This window comes from Haliaeetus leucocephalus, unplaced genomic scaffold (assembly GCF_000737465.1).
Source record: "Haliaeetus leucocephalus isolate CR32 unplaced genomic scaffold, Haliaeetus_leucocephalus-4.0 Scaffold362, whole genome shotgun sequence".
NCBI classification, from domain to species: Eukaryota; Metazoa; Chordata; class Aves; order Accipitriformes; family Accipitridae; genus Haliaeetus; species Haliaeetus leucocephalus.
This window is the reverse complement of record NW_010972798.1, coordinates 2511033-2526997: the sequence shown is the minus strand read 5'-3', so window position 1 is coordinate 2526997 and position 15965 is coordinate 2511033. Positions and strand designations below refer to the sequence as shown.

The window sequence follows — 15965 nt, the reverse complement described above, 5'->3', positions numbered from 1 at the left end:
CTTTTACATCTCAACAAACAAGCAGAGAGCAAGGGGTTTTTGTTAAGAGATGGATTGCCACTTTTTGTGGGGCTAAAAGCTGGAGGTACATAAACCCAAATTCTGCCATTTAATTAGTAATCAGCAATGATCAGTCAGAGTTACTGTAATTCATGAACTGTTAAGTCAAAACAAAAATGGCAAGTAATTAGACTGTATCCATTAGAGCTTCACTAGCACTCACTCATACAGCTAGGGTTTCAATCTGAGGAAGAAATGGAAGTATGAAACTCCTTAATATATTCAGCTTTTTAATTAGCAATCAGTGCTGATTTGTCAGCCATACCAACTCTAATGCACGAGCCATTGAAACACAGAGAAAAGGCACATTTTCAAAATCACTTATGCTTATATTTACATCCCTTCCAGGCTGAAACATTGGAGAAATTACTGAAATATCATCTTCGCCATCACAGAGCAGCAGAAAGCATGTAGGAGCTTACAATCCAACATAGCCAATAAACTACTGACTGTTTGGGTAGAGACAGAAGCTGAGTGTTTATGAGAGGTAGTTAGCATCTCCAAACACTGACAAGTAAACATTGCCGTTTTTAACCTTCCACGAACCAAAATCTCCAAGAGCTCAGGTAATACAATTTATATTCCAGTCAATCCTATTTTAAAGAATCCATTAATAAATTGATAGCGTGCTTACCAGGCTGTTGCGCTTTCCTTGATCTCTGGATGGAGAAAGAGGTGGCGGAAGAGAAATGCAAAAAGTCATCCTTTACCCAATCTTCGCAGGTGCCAGGGAAACCTGAGCTGGCGAGGCAGAACGCAGCCTGCTTCTGGGCTTCGGTGGGCACAAGGTTTTACTTGCCCCAAAACAGGACGGGCTCTACAGTGCTCCTGGTAAGCTGAGCAGCAAAGCTGGGCTCTCCAGCATTAGGCCAAACCCCTCTTCCTCAGCCCTCGAAGAAATTGAGGTGCTGGAGGGAGAGGGGGAACGAGAGGTGTAAAGGTTCTCCTCTTTCTACCAATATGCATAGAAATATCAGAACTTCAATTGCTTAATTCCACTACTATAAAGTACCTGCATTAGGGCTCCCTACGTCAGGTAAAAATAAAAGGAGGCTTCACATCTCTTTGTAAGCATTGTTTTCTCACTACTGCAAACATATATGTATTTATATATAATAACTTGCTTCAACAACAGAGGGTAGCTCCTACTACAGTCGCTCTTCTTGAAGTCAGTGTCACTGTATGGATCAGCTGTTGAAGGCACCGAGACAGCTTAAACTAATTACAATTTGCAGGTAGGGTGGTAATTGCCCTTCTAACTGCCTAAATTAGGCATACAAATGCATGGTTGCATTTGTATAGAGGCTGACAGAATACTCTGTGCCAGCTGAAAATTCAGCCCTGAATAGTGGTAATGTTCTTATCTAAAAATTACTTTTATTTGCTTAACGCCTGACAGTGTTACATGTATTTCACTAGATATTTAATTAGTTTGTTTTCATGGTGATCTCATTTGCATTTTAGCTTTCGTTACTGACGGCAAAGAGCAGGTTTCTGGCTTTGTGCTTAAAACCGGTCTCAAGGCAAAGAACGTGGCACCAGTTTGCCTTCACCCTTCCAATGTCAGCTGCACAGAGCACTCAGCCAACATTTTAGGCTCTCAACAGCTTTTGTGTTTTTAAAGTACATTCTAGCTAGCCCCTGTTTTGTCTCTGATGGCTGGCTTTCAGAGGTTGTAAACAACCATCTCACAGTGGAGTTTTCAGTTCCTATTTTTGAAACAGCAACTATTTTTCTGCAAAATACAGGTCAAGCCGTCCTGTTGAATCTGCAACAAATTCACAAACAGGTGCTCTCAAGCACCTGTAATCTCTCCACCTTTTCTCTTTGAACAAAATAACCTATAAAAGATTAACCATCTTAAGTCCATGAATGCTTTAATAGCTTGCCATGAGAGTATGTTTATGAATTCTAGGTACAGGTTTGTGAATGGCTGGACCACTCAAGCCTGGACTCAGCTAGGAAGTTCATGTGATTCAAATATCGACATAAGGAGAAGAGTTCAGCTCCAACCCGTGTTCCAGACTTCCTCCGGTGTCTTGGCCCACTTCTGGCTTCTTCAGTAGCTCAGTGGGGCTTTTTCTCATTTTTTTAAGCAAGCAAACCAACTATTGCTTCCTTATGCATCACCCTGCCTCAGTACGAGCTTTAGTCCATGTACTCCCTCCAAAGTACCACCTGAGAGCTATACAGGCTCCTTTAACACCATTTATAGTGTGAACTTCAGAGCACCATTCTGTATTTCAACTAGTAACAAAGAGAGATGGGTAACACAATACATAATTTTCTCAAAATGTCGAAGGGCATACTTAAATAAATTCCATGGCAATGTACATATAGCACACCTACTCAAAGGAATTTTCTTCTTGGAGCAGTACTACCCGGAACTTCGAGATACACATACTAAAAAGAGAAGCGAGCCAGCATGCTGCTAGAAAACTGCATTCTCCTTGAAAGTTTGGATCAGAACAGTGAGACATCCCCACCTAACACCCACCCAACAGAAGACCCTTTCCTTTGATAGCTGTTCTTCAAGTTTAAGAAACACCAATTTAGAACAATCGTTAAGAATAAGGATTCTTGTAGCAATGAGCACAAGCTCATTGAACTGTTTGATTCTGTGCAGCCTACAAGAACAGAAGGTTGTGTTTTAAACAAAGATCATCTTTTGACCTCCTCTTCAGAGAGTTCCAGTCTCTCTGAACGAAAACAATTCTTCATCGTATGCTGAATGCGTGCTGGCTAACTCTTTAGCACAGTGGTAAGTGAATGAGAGCTAGGTTAGAAAGAAATGTTCTTTTTATCCCAAAGTTTGTTCTTTAAAGAGTTGCAGAACAGATCCTATAGTTCTACTGATAGAGAAATCTCGGCATAAAAACTTGAGAAATTATACTTAATTCAACTAAACTCTCTCTGAATTGAAGTTTAAAAAATTATTCAGGAGATTTGAATTGTTTGTATCGTGATTGAAGCTAGGTATTGTACAAAACCAGATGACTACTGTTACTCAACAAGGCACATCCCATAGCGGCTAGATGGTAAAAGCATTATTGTTTAAAATTTTAGTTTTGAGAACCAGTCTCACCTAAAATTCAAAAGAACACCAATAAAAATGCTCCCCCCAAATTACATACTTGTTCTAATGCTACAACATGTGCACATATTATTGGAAATGGAGAAGGTGGAGGCAAGTCTCTCATTTGTAAAAATTCCTTATTTTTGCTTGTTTCTGTTACTCTGGAGCCCCTCTCTCACTTACAAAGCTCGCTTCCCCCTCTAATCTTGTTCTGTCATGTACTCAAGTTTCTTGCTGCTGTGTGACAGTCGTAAAACTAATAAGCACACTCTCCCACTCCATTATCCACTCAAGTCAATAGAAATGCTGAACAGACCCCCGGGGAGCCCCACTCAATATGACCACAGTGGATACTAATAAGATTTGCTGTCCAATGGGTACAGATAAGCCAGTTTTGTATTTGCTCACTAGTAGCTTCCCCTCTGCTAGCAACCTCTTAATACTGTCATGCAAGACAATGCCTTACTAAAACTGGGTCAGACAATTGCTACTATTTTCTCCAGTATCCAAAAGACTTGTTACACTGCTCTAGGTACTTAGGTTGAGAGCAAGTGGTCAAATCAGCAACTCGGTGTTAATTATTACCTATCAGCTTGTTATTTTAACCCAAAATGTCACTGTTTTCACTTCTCTCTATCTCACTGAAAAACTTCTGGTCCTCTGACAGTCAATATCCAAAGAGCAGTTAAGGGCTTCAGTACAATCCCAAGATACACACAGGCAGTGTATCCTCTCACCTGTTTGGGACCGAGTGTGCCTTCAATTAACTGCTGCTGGAGTACATCACCATAGAGCGTAGTCAAAGAGCTGTGGACAAAGTAATGAATACATTGACCATTTAAAATCATCTCATTTAATTACAAGGAGACTGAGCTGCCCTTTTCCTCTTAATGCTAATGTAAGATTTTTTTTTAACAGTACACCTATTTTTTAATAAAAATAGGGGCATCTCATGCTGAAACTTGACATAATGGGTTAAGATAATAATGCATCCAGAATGCAGGAGGGTGTCAAGTCACACTGGAGGCAGGCATGGTCTTCCTCATTCTTCTCCTCCTTTGAGAGTTAGCAAGACTGAGCAGAACTAGTTCCTCCATTAGAAAGCTGTATGCAACAAATGAAGAGCAGTAGGACTCAGCCCTCTGAACAATCATTTTCCATTCATTTAGCAACAACAGAGCTGTGCAGTAGTGGTAATGACAAGATTAGGCAATACAGTAAGCACTAGAGGTTCAATTGGTTTTGAGTGCAAGTGAACTTGATGTAGAAGCTAAAATATAAATAATTTGGAAATTAAAGATGACCAGAGAAATGATAGCCTGATATTATCATAAGTTTTCATGGAGTGAACAAGGTTGAAGATGTCCTTCCAAAAATAACAAAGAAACCAAAAACTGTTGTTGATTTTTTAGCACAGCATTTATTGAATAGTTCATTTCCTAGAGCCATTTTATTATGTAAGTGTCAGTGCATATTTAGCTCAGCTGTTTATTTTGAATGGATAAGGACAAAATACCCATGGATACACATACCCAGGGGAAGAGGGGAGAATGGTGAATATATTAAGAGAAAATAAGTTCTGGTCTGGCAGATTCAGGCCTACCATCTTATAATGCTTTATTAGGAATAGCTATACAGCTAATCAGAGTACACTTGTAGGCTGGAGCCCAACACAACGCTTTTTATGTGAAAAGACAAAGTAGACTCTCATAAAAGCCTGTTTAGCAAAGCCACAAGCAGTGTTATTTTAAACAGTTTATTTACATTGCTTGGATTGGCATAAAGAGATATAAAAAACAGTTAAGTCTGACACATTCAAAAGCATCACTAGTTACATATAAACATAAGACAAGACACTGGTGGTTAAAAAGAAACCAGAAGTTGAGAACTCCTGCTAATACAGACACACAGTTAAACTGTTAATGAAATGCAGAAATATACATATTTAGATAGTTCCTGAGATAGCATCGCATCATACTAACTGTTCAGAGATGAAAGAAGTGAAGATATAGTTTTGAAGGAAGACACAAATACATGAGAAAGCCAAGTAAAAGCCTTAGGAGTACTACACCTGAAGTTTGACACACCAAAATGGGGCCTTCAAGTTACAATGCCACACCAATAACCCCATACATTAAATAATGATTTGTTAACCAAGTATGTGGAAGGTGTGGGGTTTTGGAGGTTTAACAGCCCTGCTAAAAGGGAGTGTAATTATTTTCCTCAGACTTCCACTTCAAAGAAATTCAAAGAATTCAGTTAATAATTTTTGGTGGTCAATGCCAGTCATAGCCTTTAAACTTACTGTTCTAATAAACCCATATAACAGACCACTGTGTTACAGTGAGGCTGCAGAAGACCATAATCACAGAACTCAATTCTATTTCTTTATAAACAACTACATTTATAAAATATCTGGAATAAGCAGCTGTACAACAGGTTAACTGTCATACTTGAAAGGTCAGGTACTTCATAATGCATCTCCATTTAAGAAATCAACAATTCAAACATCAGAGTGCTCTGCTAGTTGATGACTTTAGGCAAGCATAAGAGTCACCCAAACTAGTGGTAAGTTATCTGATCACCACCTTCATTTAAAAGTCTGACAAACTAGTTTATTGCCTAGAGGGAACAATTACCATGGAAGAAAATGCTTCCACTATGTTGGTGAGAAAATAAATTTGTGCAAGGGAATACTGTCTCTTAAATAAAGACCCAGTTACTTATTCCACTGATTAGCTGATCTGCTTCAATACAACTAAAACCCCCTTATGATTAACTTAGTGTTACCTAACATTTTGCTAATCATTGCTAAGTGCTAATGACTAAGGTACCATTAATGTCAGTAACAGGTCATATGAACAGCCAGCTGCTTGTCAGTCTCTACAATACAGCACTGTATTTTAGACCCGCTTCATATCAAGTGGGTTGTTGATCGACTTAACGTATGACTCCTTTTTTCAAAGATTGAGGGAAGACTGACCAAGGAAGGAGAAGGAATACCCTGTTGGGGGAAAAAAAAAAAAATTATTTGATCATTTATTAGCCATTGTCAACAGTGCAGTAGTCATTTCTCAACCCTGATACATAGTATAAAGAATGTAACAGTACAGAATATCTTTAAGACTGGCAGCTTTTGAAATTAATGATTCAGCATTTCTAGATTTTGAACAGAAAAGTTAGACAGCACCAAATGAGTAGAATGCATATATTTTTAAAAATGCAAGGGAAAGATTTTTCCTTGTTACCAGCCTTGAGAGATTAAGAATGAAAGAACATGGTTTTGAAGACTAGCTGTTAGCCAAGTATTTGCATACAACTTGCATCACACTTTTTGCAATAATACTCTCCCTCCAAATTGAAGGCAAGACACATTATGATAATCTCTTAGAGAAATGGAGCTCCCCCTCAGATGCCACAACTTTGTGTTCTTACCAGCTTGGAGCCCCACTTTAGACACTGAATACATGCCTTCTTGGATACAGAAGGCAAGAGACATCATAACGATTTGTCAAAGCTTGCTTTAGCTGTGCCTGGGTGGGCACAAACTAGGCAAAAAGCTGACTTTTCTGGTGCTAGCAGCATAGCCTGCTTCTGGGACTTAAAATTACAGTGGTAGCACTAAAAGTTAACCTCTTTGGATCAGCTGAGATTTTTATATTCTTTTTACATTAAACCTCAAGATACTTTCACAAGCAATCTTCCCTTGCTCTTTATAGCTCAGCCAAGCTTTTCAGCGTATAAACAGGTCATGGTAGTTAGGCAGCCTGCTGCACCTGCATGCTTCGAGAACCTTTTAAATAGGGATATTTTGAGCAGGTAAGGATATACCACTTCACTACGAAGTCTAATGCCTGTTTATGGCATGTCTTCTACTTGCAGTCATAGGCAATGTTTGAAAATTAAATCCTAAACTCTTCTATATAGCAGCTCTTATTAGACTCTAAAGTATTTTATACAGGGTATTTTTTCTATTTACAGGTGGGGGAACAAAAACTTAAAACCACAGGTAAAATTAGCTGCTCAAGACTCCTCTGCAACCAAGTTATTAAGGTCCTCAGAACTCTGGCCAGTGAGCTACACTGCCAGTTGGACAACTGAACTGAAACAGTAATTAATTCTATTGTATAGAAATGAATTGAGAAAAAAAAAGCAGAAAAATTAAAAGGATTTGTGAAAGAATTAACTTTGCAGCCAGAACCAGAAGTAGAACTAGACCACATGTGCGTGTTGACTGCAACCCCATACATTAGAACAAGTCAAAGAAACACCCAACACCATTTAAAACACTTTGTGGATTCTAGTGTTTTATACAGTTGTACCGTACTGTCTTAGTTTAGAGGAATCAAGATTTTTTGCTCACTTCATGCAAGACTGGCATTAACAGTCAGGATTTGATGTACAGAATTTTTCAGCACCACATTGGTTATTATCTCCAGCATCACCAGAAGTGGTAGTAATAATAAGGATAGGACGTGATCTGTCCGAGGCATGACCATTTAAGCTTTCCAAGTTGGAAGAGGTTTTTCCTTCTACAGCATTTGAAAGACGGCTATTTGGAGAGCCAGAGCACAGCACAGGTCGAGGCCTGGAATTTTGAGAGCTCCAATCAACAGAACTGGAGCGATGAACATTAACAGCACATTTGACAGATCCATTTAGGCTGCACGTAGAAGATGAACGAGCAATCTACAATTAGGCAGGGGTTCAAGAGTTAGTCCAAACAAGAAAAAAAAACCAAGCATCCAAGCTTTATTGATATTTTTACTCTATAGTTTTTCTACACCAAAAAATCTCCACATAAGCACAGGCCAGGATTTCATTTAAATAAAACAATATCTCTGAATAACAGCTTTGAGCCTCTCAATGGACTCAGACAGGTTTCCTGCAGCTTTAGTTTCCTACTCAGGAACTGCACTGGTATCCCAGCTTGAGGGGCTGGAATCCAAACCTCTCTTTTCCCCCTCAACCTTATGATTCAACCAAAAAGGCTTTATGCAAGTTCAGCGGTGTGTGGGATTGGTTAAAAAAACCCCACACATCACACACAACATATGATCTGCTGCCAAGCTGCAGCTTACTACCTCAGGGGTCCAAGGACTCTGGGAACAATTTAAAATAGGAAAATATTTTTCACCGCTTTAAGTTCCTACCATTTTGTGGAAAAAAGTATTTTTGTATGGCGTAGACACACACAAAGAGGAAAGCGCATGACTTGCATTTTCATGAGAAATGAGATACAGTGCTGTATCAAAATGAAGACGGAATATTAGACTTCAAAAACAATCGTTGGAGCAATCATAATTGAAGGAAGAAAATCTCTACAGAGAGCTGGGGTATAGCCACACTGGTAGATTTTCTTATTTCCTCTAAAGCAAGGGAGTCTATTGTGATACTTCCTCCCTTATTAATCCATATTTTCTCATGCCTATCTCATGTGGGAGAGCAGGGCAATATCTTTATGTTGTATAATTTAATGGCCACTCAAACATATTGAATTATCTCTATTTTAAGGTACTGACACATGAAGCAGTAGTACAAAGATACACAGGAAATACTGTTCTTAGCTTTCTGTTCTACAAACTACAAAACTTTCAAGTAGATGCTTACTTAGCATACAGTTTTACTCAAACACTAGAATAAAAGCAAAGGTCATCAAATCATTGAATGGCTTAGGTTGAAAGGGACCTGAAAGACCATCTAGTTCCAACCCCCGTGTCAGGGGCAGGGGCACCTTCCACTAGACCAGGTTGCTCGAAGCCCCATCCAACCTGGCCTTTAACATTGCCAAGGACGGGGCATCCTGGGCAACCTCTCTGGGCAACCTGTCACAGTGCCTTGCCACCCTCATATAGTGAGGAATTTCTGCCTTACATGTAATCTAAATCTACCCCCTTCCAGTTTAAAGCCATTACCCCTTGTCCTATCGCTACCTGCTCTTGTAAAAGTCCCTCTCCAGCTTTCTTGTAGGCCCCACTTAGGTACGGGAAGGCTGCTCTAAGGTCTCCCCAGAGCCTTCTCTTCTCCAGGCTGAACAAGTCTCTCAGCCTGTCTTCATAGGAGATTCATAAGATAACGAAAAAATTCCTCCAAATCTAGTCTGCTTTACTAGACTGTAGTAGGAAATTGAGTTTGACCTAGTGTAGCAGAAGAAAGCTGCAACAGTTAGCCAAGCATAGCAGAAGAGTTGCAGTATGTAGAACAATACGTTATTGTACCAAGTTTTCTTAAACATGTAAAAGGAGATAATTCTCTTGCCTTTTTAAAAACTCTCAGGGGGCAGCATCTGTATTTCTGTACCCTTCTTTCCCAGTCTGTTTCACAGGATGTCTACCATCTCACTACTCTCATTGACACTTTCATCATACTATTCAGGGTTGTACACCACATTTGTAAATATTGTCCAAAAATCAAAAGCATGAGCTAACACAAGATAGTGTGCTAGAAGCTTCTCACCCAGAAGAGGATACATACTCCATCTCTGGCAAAAGAGGCTGGGTTTTTTTTTTTTTTCCAAACTTAATTGTACAAGGCAACTCCCAATTTCTAGTACATACAGCAGATTTTTCTGCATTTTCAGCAAGTAAGCCTTCTCATTAAACAACTCTTGCTCAGAAAATAACACGTCTATGAGTGTAGTTAAAAATAAATTTTTCCACTGTGGATCTTTAAATTGTTAAAGCAAGATCAACACCAGACATTAAAATAACTGTGATCTTAAAAAGGTTACTTATTTGGCCTGCGCAGCCAAATCACTTACCGCTAATGACGATGTACTAGTCAGTCGGCTGCCTATATAACTGTCATTAGCTGAACTGGGACTTCTTCCTTCTGTTGCACTGTGCGACATTAAAGCCCTTCGAAGAGCTCTCTTTGGTGTTTTCGAGAAAGAAAATGCTCTTGTAACCTGAAGAGTTTGACAAGCAGTTATACAATGACAAAAATCAGGCTGTAATAACTACTACAATATAGGCTAGCATTCAAATTTTGAACATCTGTAGGGTGTGCATCAAATGTTAATATGACTCTATCAAAACTAGGCAAGCAAACACACCCACAAGATGATCTGACTTTTAATGCTTCCCATCAGCCCTGCTCTTCTCATTCTGTCCAAATATGAAGACAACACAGCAGGGGGCAAAACAGAGATTCAGGGAGAAGTCAAAATAAAGTCTAGTCAACTAGGCTTCCTCACATCCCTTGGGTTCTTCAAAGTCAGGTCTCCCCTCCTTTAAGTTACTCTCAAATTTCGTCTTCAACGGCTTCCAAACTACAGCAGCCTCCACAGTTTTCTCTAAGAAACAGTATTATCACCTTCAACATACTAAGCCTGCTGCGAGGCTGCTGAGAATGGGGAACAGATTCCTCCTTGCTGCACCGTTCTGTCATGCCACAAACTTTAGCAGAACCAAACCCAGTGCACGGCCAACATGACGGAGCAGACAGGCAGCCTTAATCCTGCCTCCCAGCCAGGTCCTCCGAGCAGAAGAGGGCACAGTTTCTCAGTCCATTAGTTGAAAGTATCTAAGCCATACACAAGGGAAAGCATGCACAGGCAGACACCAGCATTCAGCGCTTACTTCCTTGCTATTTCGAAGTCTGTTTCATTATCAGGACACGCATGCTCTACACACCCATCCTACTTTTGAAGGTACTTGTATTTAGATAATTGCAGGCAGCTTTAAAACTCCATTCAATATGCTAAGAACAGTTAGAACAGAGGGTTGGGGGTTTTTTGTAATATATTTAAGAGATTCAAAATATTAAACAAAGTAAGTTCTGTAACAGACTCAAAAATGACTACATAATACTTATGACCATAATACTATATACAGATACTCCAAAACTACTCAGTCAAAACCTCAAACGCTCCCCACCTTCTTTCTTTAAGGAGCTTATACTTAAGAGTTTTAGTTCAGATTAAGTTTTTCCTGTCACTGCTGTAAGTACTACAAAACACCTGAAACAGGAATAGTAGCACAACTCCCTGACTAAAATGGGGTTTACTGTAAAGTACCGTCTTTGTAGTATCTTACCTTTTTTGATGTTTTCTTTATTGCCCTGGACGCTCTGCTTAAAGTACTGTCCATATCTTTAGTATTTACTTCAACTGAATCAGGATCAGCAGTATAAATGAGATTTTCCTATTGACAAAAATAGTCTTAATAATGGTCAACAAACATCAGCACTTGTCAAAATATCATTCTCTAGTTCAGTAGGTCAGATTTAGATGTTTTAATTGCCGTACGCCTCCATATTTACCTCAATATACAGTTAAGTAGCTATTTGCTTTCATGCCATTTCATTAGATTAACTGCTGGTGCAATCAGTTTATGAAACCACTTCATCAGTAGTTCTACATTTGTTTTGATTGATTCAGTTTCAAATTCAGGCTTTACCAAAGTAAAGGCAATCATTTTGAAGTATACCTAGAGAGTTTCACATACCTCTTAGTTTCACTAACATATCTATCTCTTTTCTGAGGTGAAATCTTGATAGATCCAGCTGTCAAACATTAAGACTAATTCTTTCAGCTTAAGCCAAATAAATGTTTCAGACTAGCCACAAGTTTGGGGTTTTTTTCATGCCTCATTCTTAAACTCTAACATGTGCAAAGCAATCTCTAGCTAGCTACTTACAAAACATGGGGGCAGGGGGCACGCATGGGAGTGGGAAGTTGGGGGGGGGTAGTTGTTGTTTTGGGGTTTTATTTTGAGAAAAGGCAGTTTACCTAAAAAAAAAAAAGTTTTTTTAGGGGAAAAAAAAAATCATAAGGACACCAGACAGCAAGCTGAGCTGTGTAGCTATTCCTAGTGTCTTAACAGAGTAGTTAAAGCCTTTACTGCCACCATGTGGCAAAGTCAACACTAGCTCATTCTCACATGATGCCAGAGTTCTTGAAAACCAGCAAAAACGGGAACTGTGCTTAAATTGAAGCTCAATTTGACATTAAAATCGGCAAGAAAAAAGTATTATATAGTTGGTACAAAGCAGCAGTTACAGAAATTGCAGCTAATGGGATTCAGCATAGTAGGTTACAAGTTGTCAGCATATGATTGTGAATGTCCTGGGGCAGGAGGGAATGACACATTTATTACACAAAGATATAATTTATATTAAAAAACCCAACATTTTTCCATCCCTTTGTGTTATACTTAACACAAAAGACTAAAGATAGGTGACAGACAGATCAAAGTTAACTCTTCTGAATCAGTACTTTTCCTACTCAGTACCAAAAAAGGAAGGAAAAGCACAAAGCGAAGTTTCTTATTTGTAAGTCCCTAGATAACAAGCCAAACAAAATAAAACTAAGATGCTATTTTGATTACTTAACTACCTGTCCTGAAACAAGCATGTCTTTGAAAAATCACAAACAACCAAACAAGTAAGAGTACAATGCAGAACATAAAACATTTCTAGCTTAAACCCAAGTTGTTTCAGCTATATGTACTTCACATTTTCAGCAAATTTGGATGATTGACACGCATACACTCTTACATAATTAAAATATTAGCTGAAAGTCTCTTGCCCTAATTGGAGAGGATCTCCTCCTCAAATTATTAGTTTTCTGGCTGCAGAAAGCCCACACATTAAGCTTCTAAAAATGTGAGGCGGCCAGTGTCTCCTTTATTTCATTGTTTTCTTTATTTCCTTGTTTTAAGGTTGTAGGCCTCTGTCTACAAAAGGAAGATGCTTCATGTCTCTTACATTATGGTGCCCATGCAAATAAGGTATAGAACAAAGAATTCAGCCTAACACAGTTAAACCAAAACATATGATCCACAATGCTGGGATTGTAAATTGAAACATAGCTGTGAAAGCAGCAAGCTGAAGACAATTCTGTTTAGATCTGCAGTGCAGAGCTTAAGTTATTTATAATTAATCTTTGATAGGGGAAGGGCATTATTCTTGATTTTTAAGTAATTAGCTTCTGTAGAAGATAACTTCCAGGCTGTTTCCTTTTCCACTTTTTAACCACTTATTTGCAGACATGCTAGCAGAAATGTTTTCTGCTCTACTTGACCTCAAGCATGTCCACTATTAACAAGTTCTTCAGCTTCATATGCTTCAAGCCAAAAAGAGAGAAATATTTCCAATCAGCAACACGGTTCCAGAGTACTTACTGCATCTGCTTTACATATAGTGTTAGCCACGTGCCGACACAACATCTTCAACCAGTCCTCTTTAGGAGGTTCTTCAGCTGTCATCTGGAAACTGAGTAGTTTGTTGTTGAGTTCTGTAGGTGGCCGCACAACTAAGGCAAAAGCTTTATGGCAATCTACAGTTTTTTAAAAAAAGAGGCAAGACACAGAATAATAATTTTTCTTATAATTCAGGGGGGAACCTTCAGAAGAGTTAACCCTCCATCTGCCAGGAGCTAGATTTAGGGACAATATGATTTCGTGCAAGGATTTTATCTTTATTTACATGATAGCTGTTGTATTACTTGCCAGAGCACTGAGTTCTGTCTGCATCCTTCATCAAGAGGCTGCAATCAGCTGTTCATGCAACAGCTGTTTATTCACCAAACTAGTCTGTGGACTAGTCAGTCTTTACTGGATACAGCAGTAAATATCAGTTTCGTTCTCTAACTCATGACATGTTGGACAGATCATTTCTTTATCAACAGAGAACAAAGAAAACAGCATTTACCCTATTTTGTAAAGCAGAAAAAAACAACAAAGACATCAGTACTATATATGACACATTAAAATAGGCAAGTTACAACAGTTTTACTGTTTAAACTTGACAAAAATTGCTCACTTGATAGCACAAGAGTAATCCATTGCTGATACCCCTTTACAGCAGACACAGCTGAATCACGCTAACCAATTTAGAAAAGCAGCACTAGAAAATTAGTCCTATAAGGGAGTGTATATAAGAGTAGCTGACCTCTCCCAAGATTTGCATACTGAAGTTCTTAGCAAATATTAAATGGTATCCTTACAAACGGCTCCCATGACCCAAGTCCCAAAGTAACTTAAGTGTTGTACAGTAATTTAAAGAGAATTCTTAAAAGAGAAATCCTAAAGTACCTTTCAAAAATGCAGGTAGGCACTACATTTACCACTTACCCTCTTTGCCATTTCTATTTTTTATGGGGTTTCTATGTTCAGGTGCTTCAGAGAACATAAAGCAGAACGAGTACGATGTGCGTACCATCACCTACAGTGAAATATCAAATCTATCCTCCTAGGGTATAGATCTAGAAACTAGTCTGACTAGACTTCTTTAGACACCACTATGAAGGCTGGAACAATATTGTAGCATGAGTTCTGCTGCTGTAGCAATGCATTACTTCAGTGAAACCCCTACAGTTTCAGTATGGCAAAGCAGCCAGAGAAATTAAATCATCTAAATCTTTCTTTTAAGATGCTAAGCACAGCTCCTCCTGAGCATCATTATCACCAGTTAAATGAAGATTTGGTTTCATGGCAACAGCACTTGTCTCTGGTCAGTCTAATGCTCTGGACTGAAGTTTGGGGGTTTTGTTTTTATTTTGTAAATCCAGAGCTGTCAAGTATAGTCTGTTTAACTCACACTGCCATTTGGCTGGCTTATGCTAATGCCATCTAGTAGTTCTGCTAAATTCAGCATCCTACCGAGATTCTTGAAAAGCCAAAAGGTGTCAATGTAAGGAATTCTCAAGCTCATACAGAACTTCCAACAGAAGATTATAATAAAATCACATGCCTAACATACTATACAACAAATATACCTTAGCATTCCATCTCACAACAGCAGACCCTCATCCTTTATACTCTTTCATCAGCTATCATAGCACTTCAAAACATACAGACCTTCTGTCTCCCTGATGTCTAGGACTTTCTTGATCTGGGAGAGCGGCATGAGAACAACATGCTTGAGAGATGCAGGCGGCCTTGTGTGGCCATGTGGACTCTTGAAAGCACCAATAACTTTATGCCTCTTCCTCGCTATCTACAGTAAAATAGAAGACAAAGAGGTTAAAGTTAGAAGGTCTATTGCCATTTTTTTGTTTCTCTTCTACTCTTTTACCTTCTAGTATACAGGAAGGCACAGAAAGCCTTGCTACAGAAAGATACTCTAAAGAGTATTTTACTCTATTTACTACATAAATCTTGACGGAACTCATTTATCTCACTATTCACTGTCTGCAGCCCAGCAATACTTGTTACTTAACATCAATACACTCACCTCAAGAAAAAAAAAATTAAAAAATGTATCAAGAGGAGAAATAATTTTGCATTACAGACCTTAATTCTACCCTGCATAACAAGCAAGGGCCCTTTGAAACCTACCACAAGGTGGTCTAGATTTAAGCAGAAAAGACAATGTCTATGTGCATGAGCCAGCTTAGGCTGTGGTGTGTTATGTCCTAGAAATATCATTTGCTGTTGCTTGTGCATGCACCCATCAAGCAGGTTTTGCCATGGAGGTTGGTCAGTCAGTTTTTATTTTGCATTAACCTGTAAGTATCTTACATGCTTTTTAAGTAAGGTATCTTTGGTTGCTTGTATCTTGTACAAGAGATAAGCCAAGAAGCTTTATTAAAAGTGTCTTCACTCTCCTTTCCTTCCTTTCCAAGGCGTGATGAAGCTGCGTCAACCTCACTCCCAGGAAGAGTTCATCACTAGTCACAACAATACACTTTTGTCTCTAAGTGCTGCTTAAGACAGCACTAATTTTTGATTATTTTAGCGTCAGTCTTCTATGAAGACAATGGTCTTTACTGCTGTAGACAGTAAAAAGTACTTTCATACAGTGTCCTTTACAACCTCAGTTTCTCCACGTAAGTCTCCAAAACCCGGTTAGATTACCTTTCCCTCCTAGTTCTTCCTAACATACT

At 38.8% G+C, this 15965-nt stretch overlaps 1 protein-coding gene across 1 annotated transcript in view; it reads right to left on the bottom strand.

Moving 5' to 3' along the window:
• Positions 1 to 5364: 5364 nt before the first annotated feature.
• The window catches only part of ECT2 (epithelial cell transforming 2), a 30750-nt gene continuing 20149 nt past the window's right edge, over positions 5365 to 15965 (bottom strand). The window contains exons 20-24 of the mRNA XM_010572905.1: positions 14938 to 15076; positions 13261 to 13415; positions 11173 to 11280; positions 9897 to 10043; positions 5365 to 6140 (exon numbers count right to left, since the gene is read on the bottom strand). Coding sequence (XP_010571207.1) covers positions 6051 to 6140; positions 9897 to 10043; positions 11173 to 11280; positions 13261 to 13415; positions 14938 to 15076 — 639 coding nt within the window. The 3' untranslated portion in view covers positions 5365 to 6050. The remainder of the gene's footprint in view (positions 6141 to 9896; positions 10044 to 11172; positions 11281 to 13260; positions 13416 to 14937; positions 15077 to 15965) is intronic.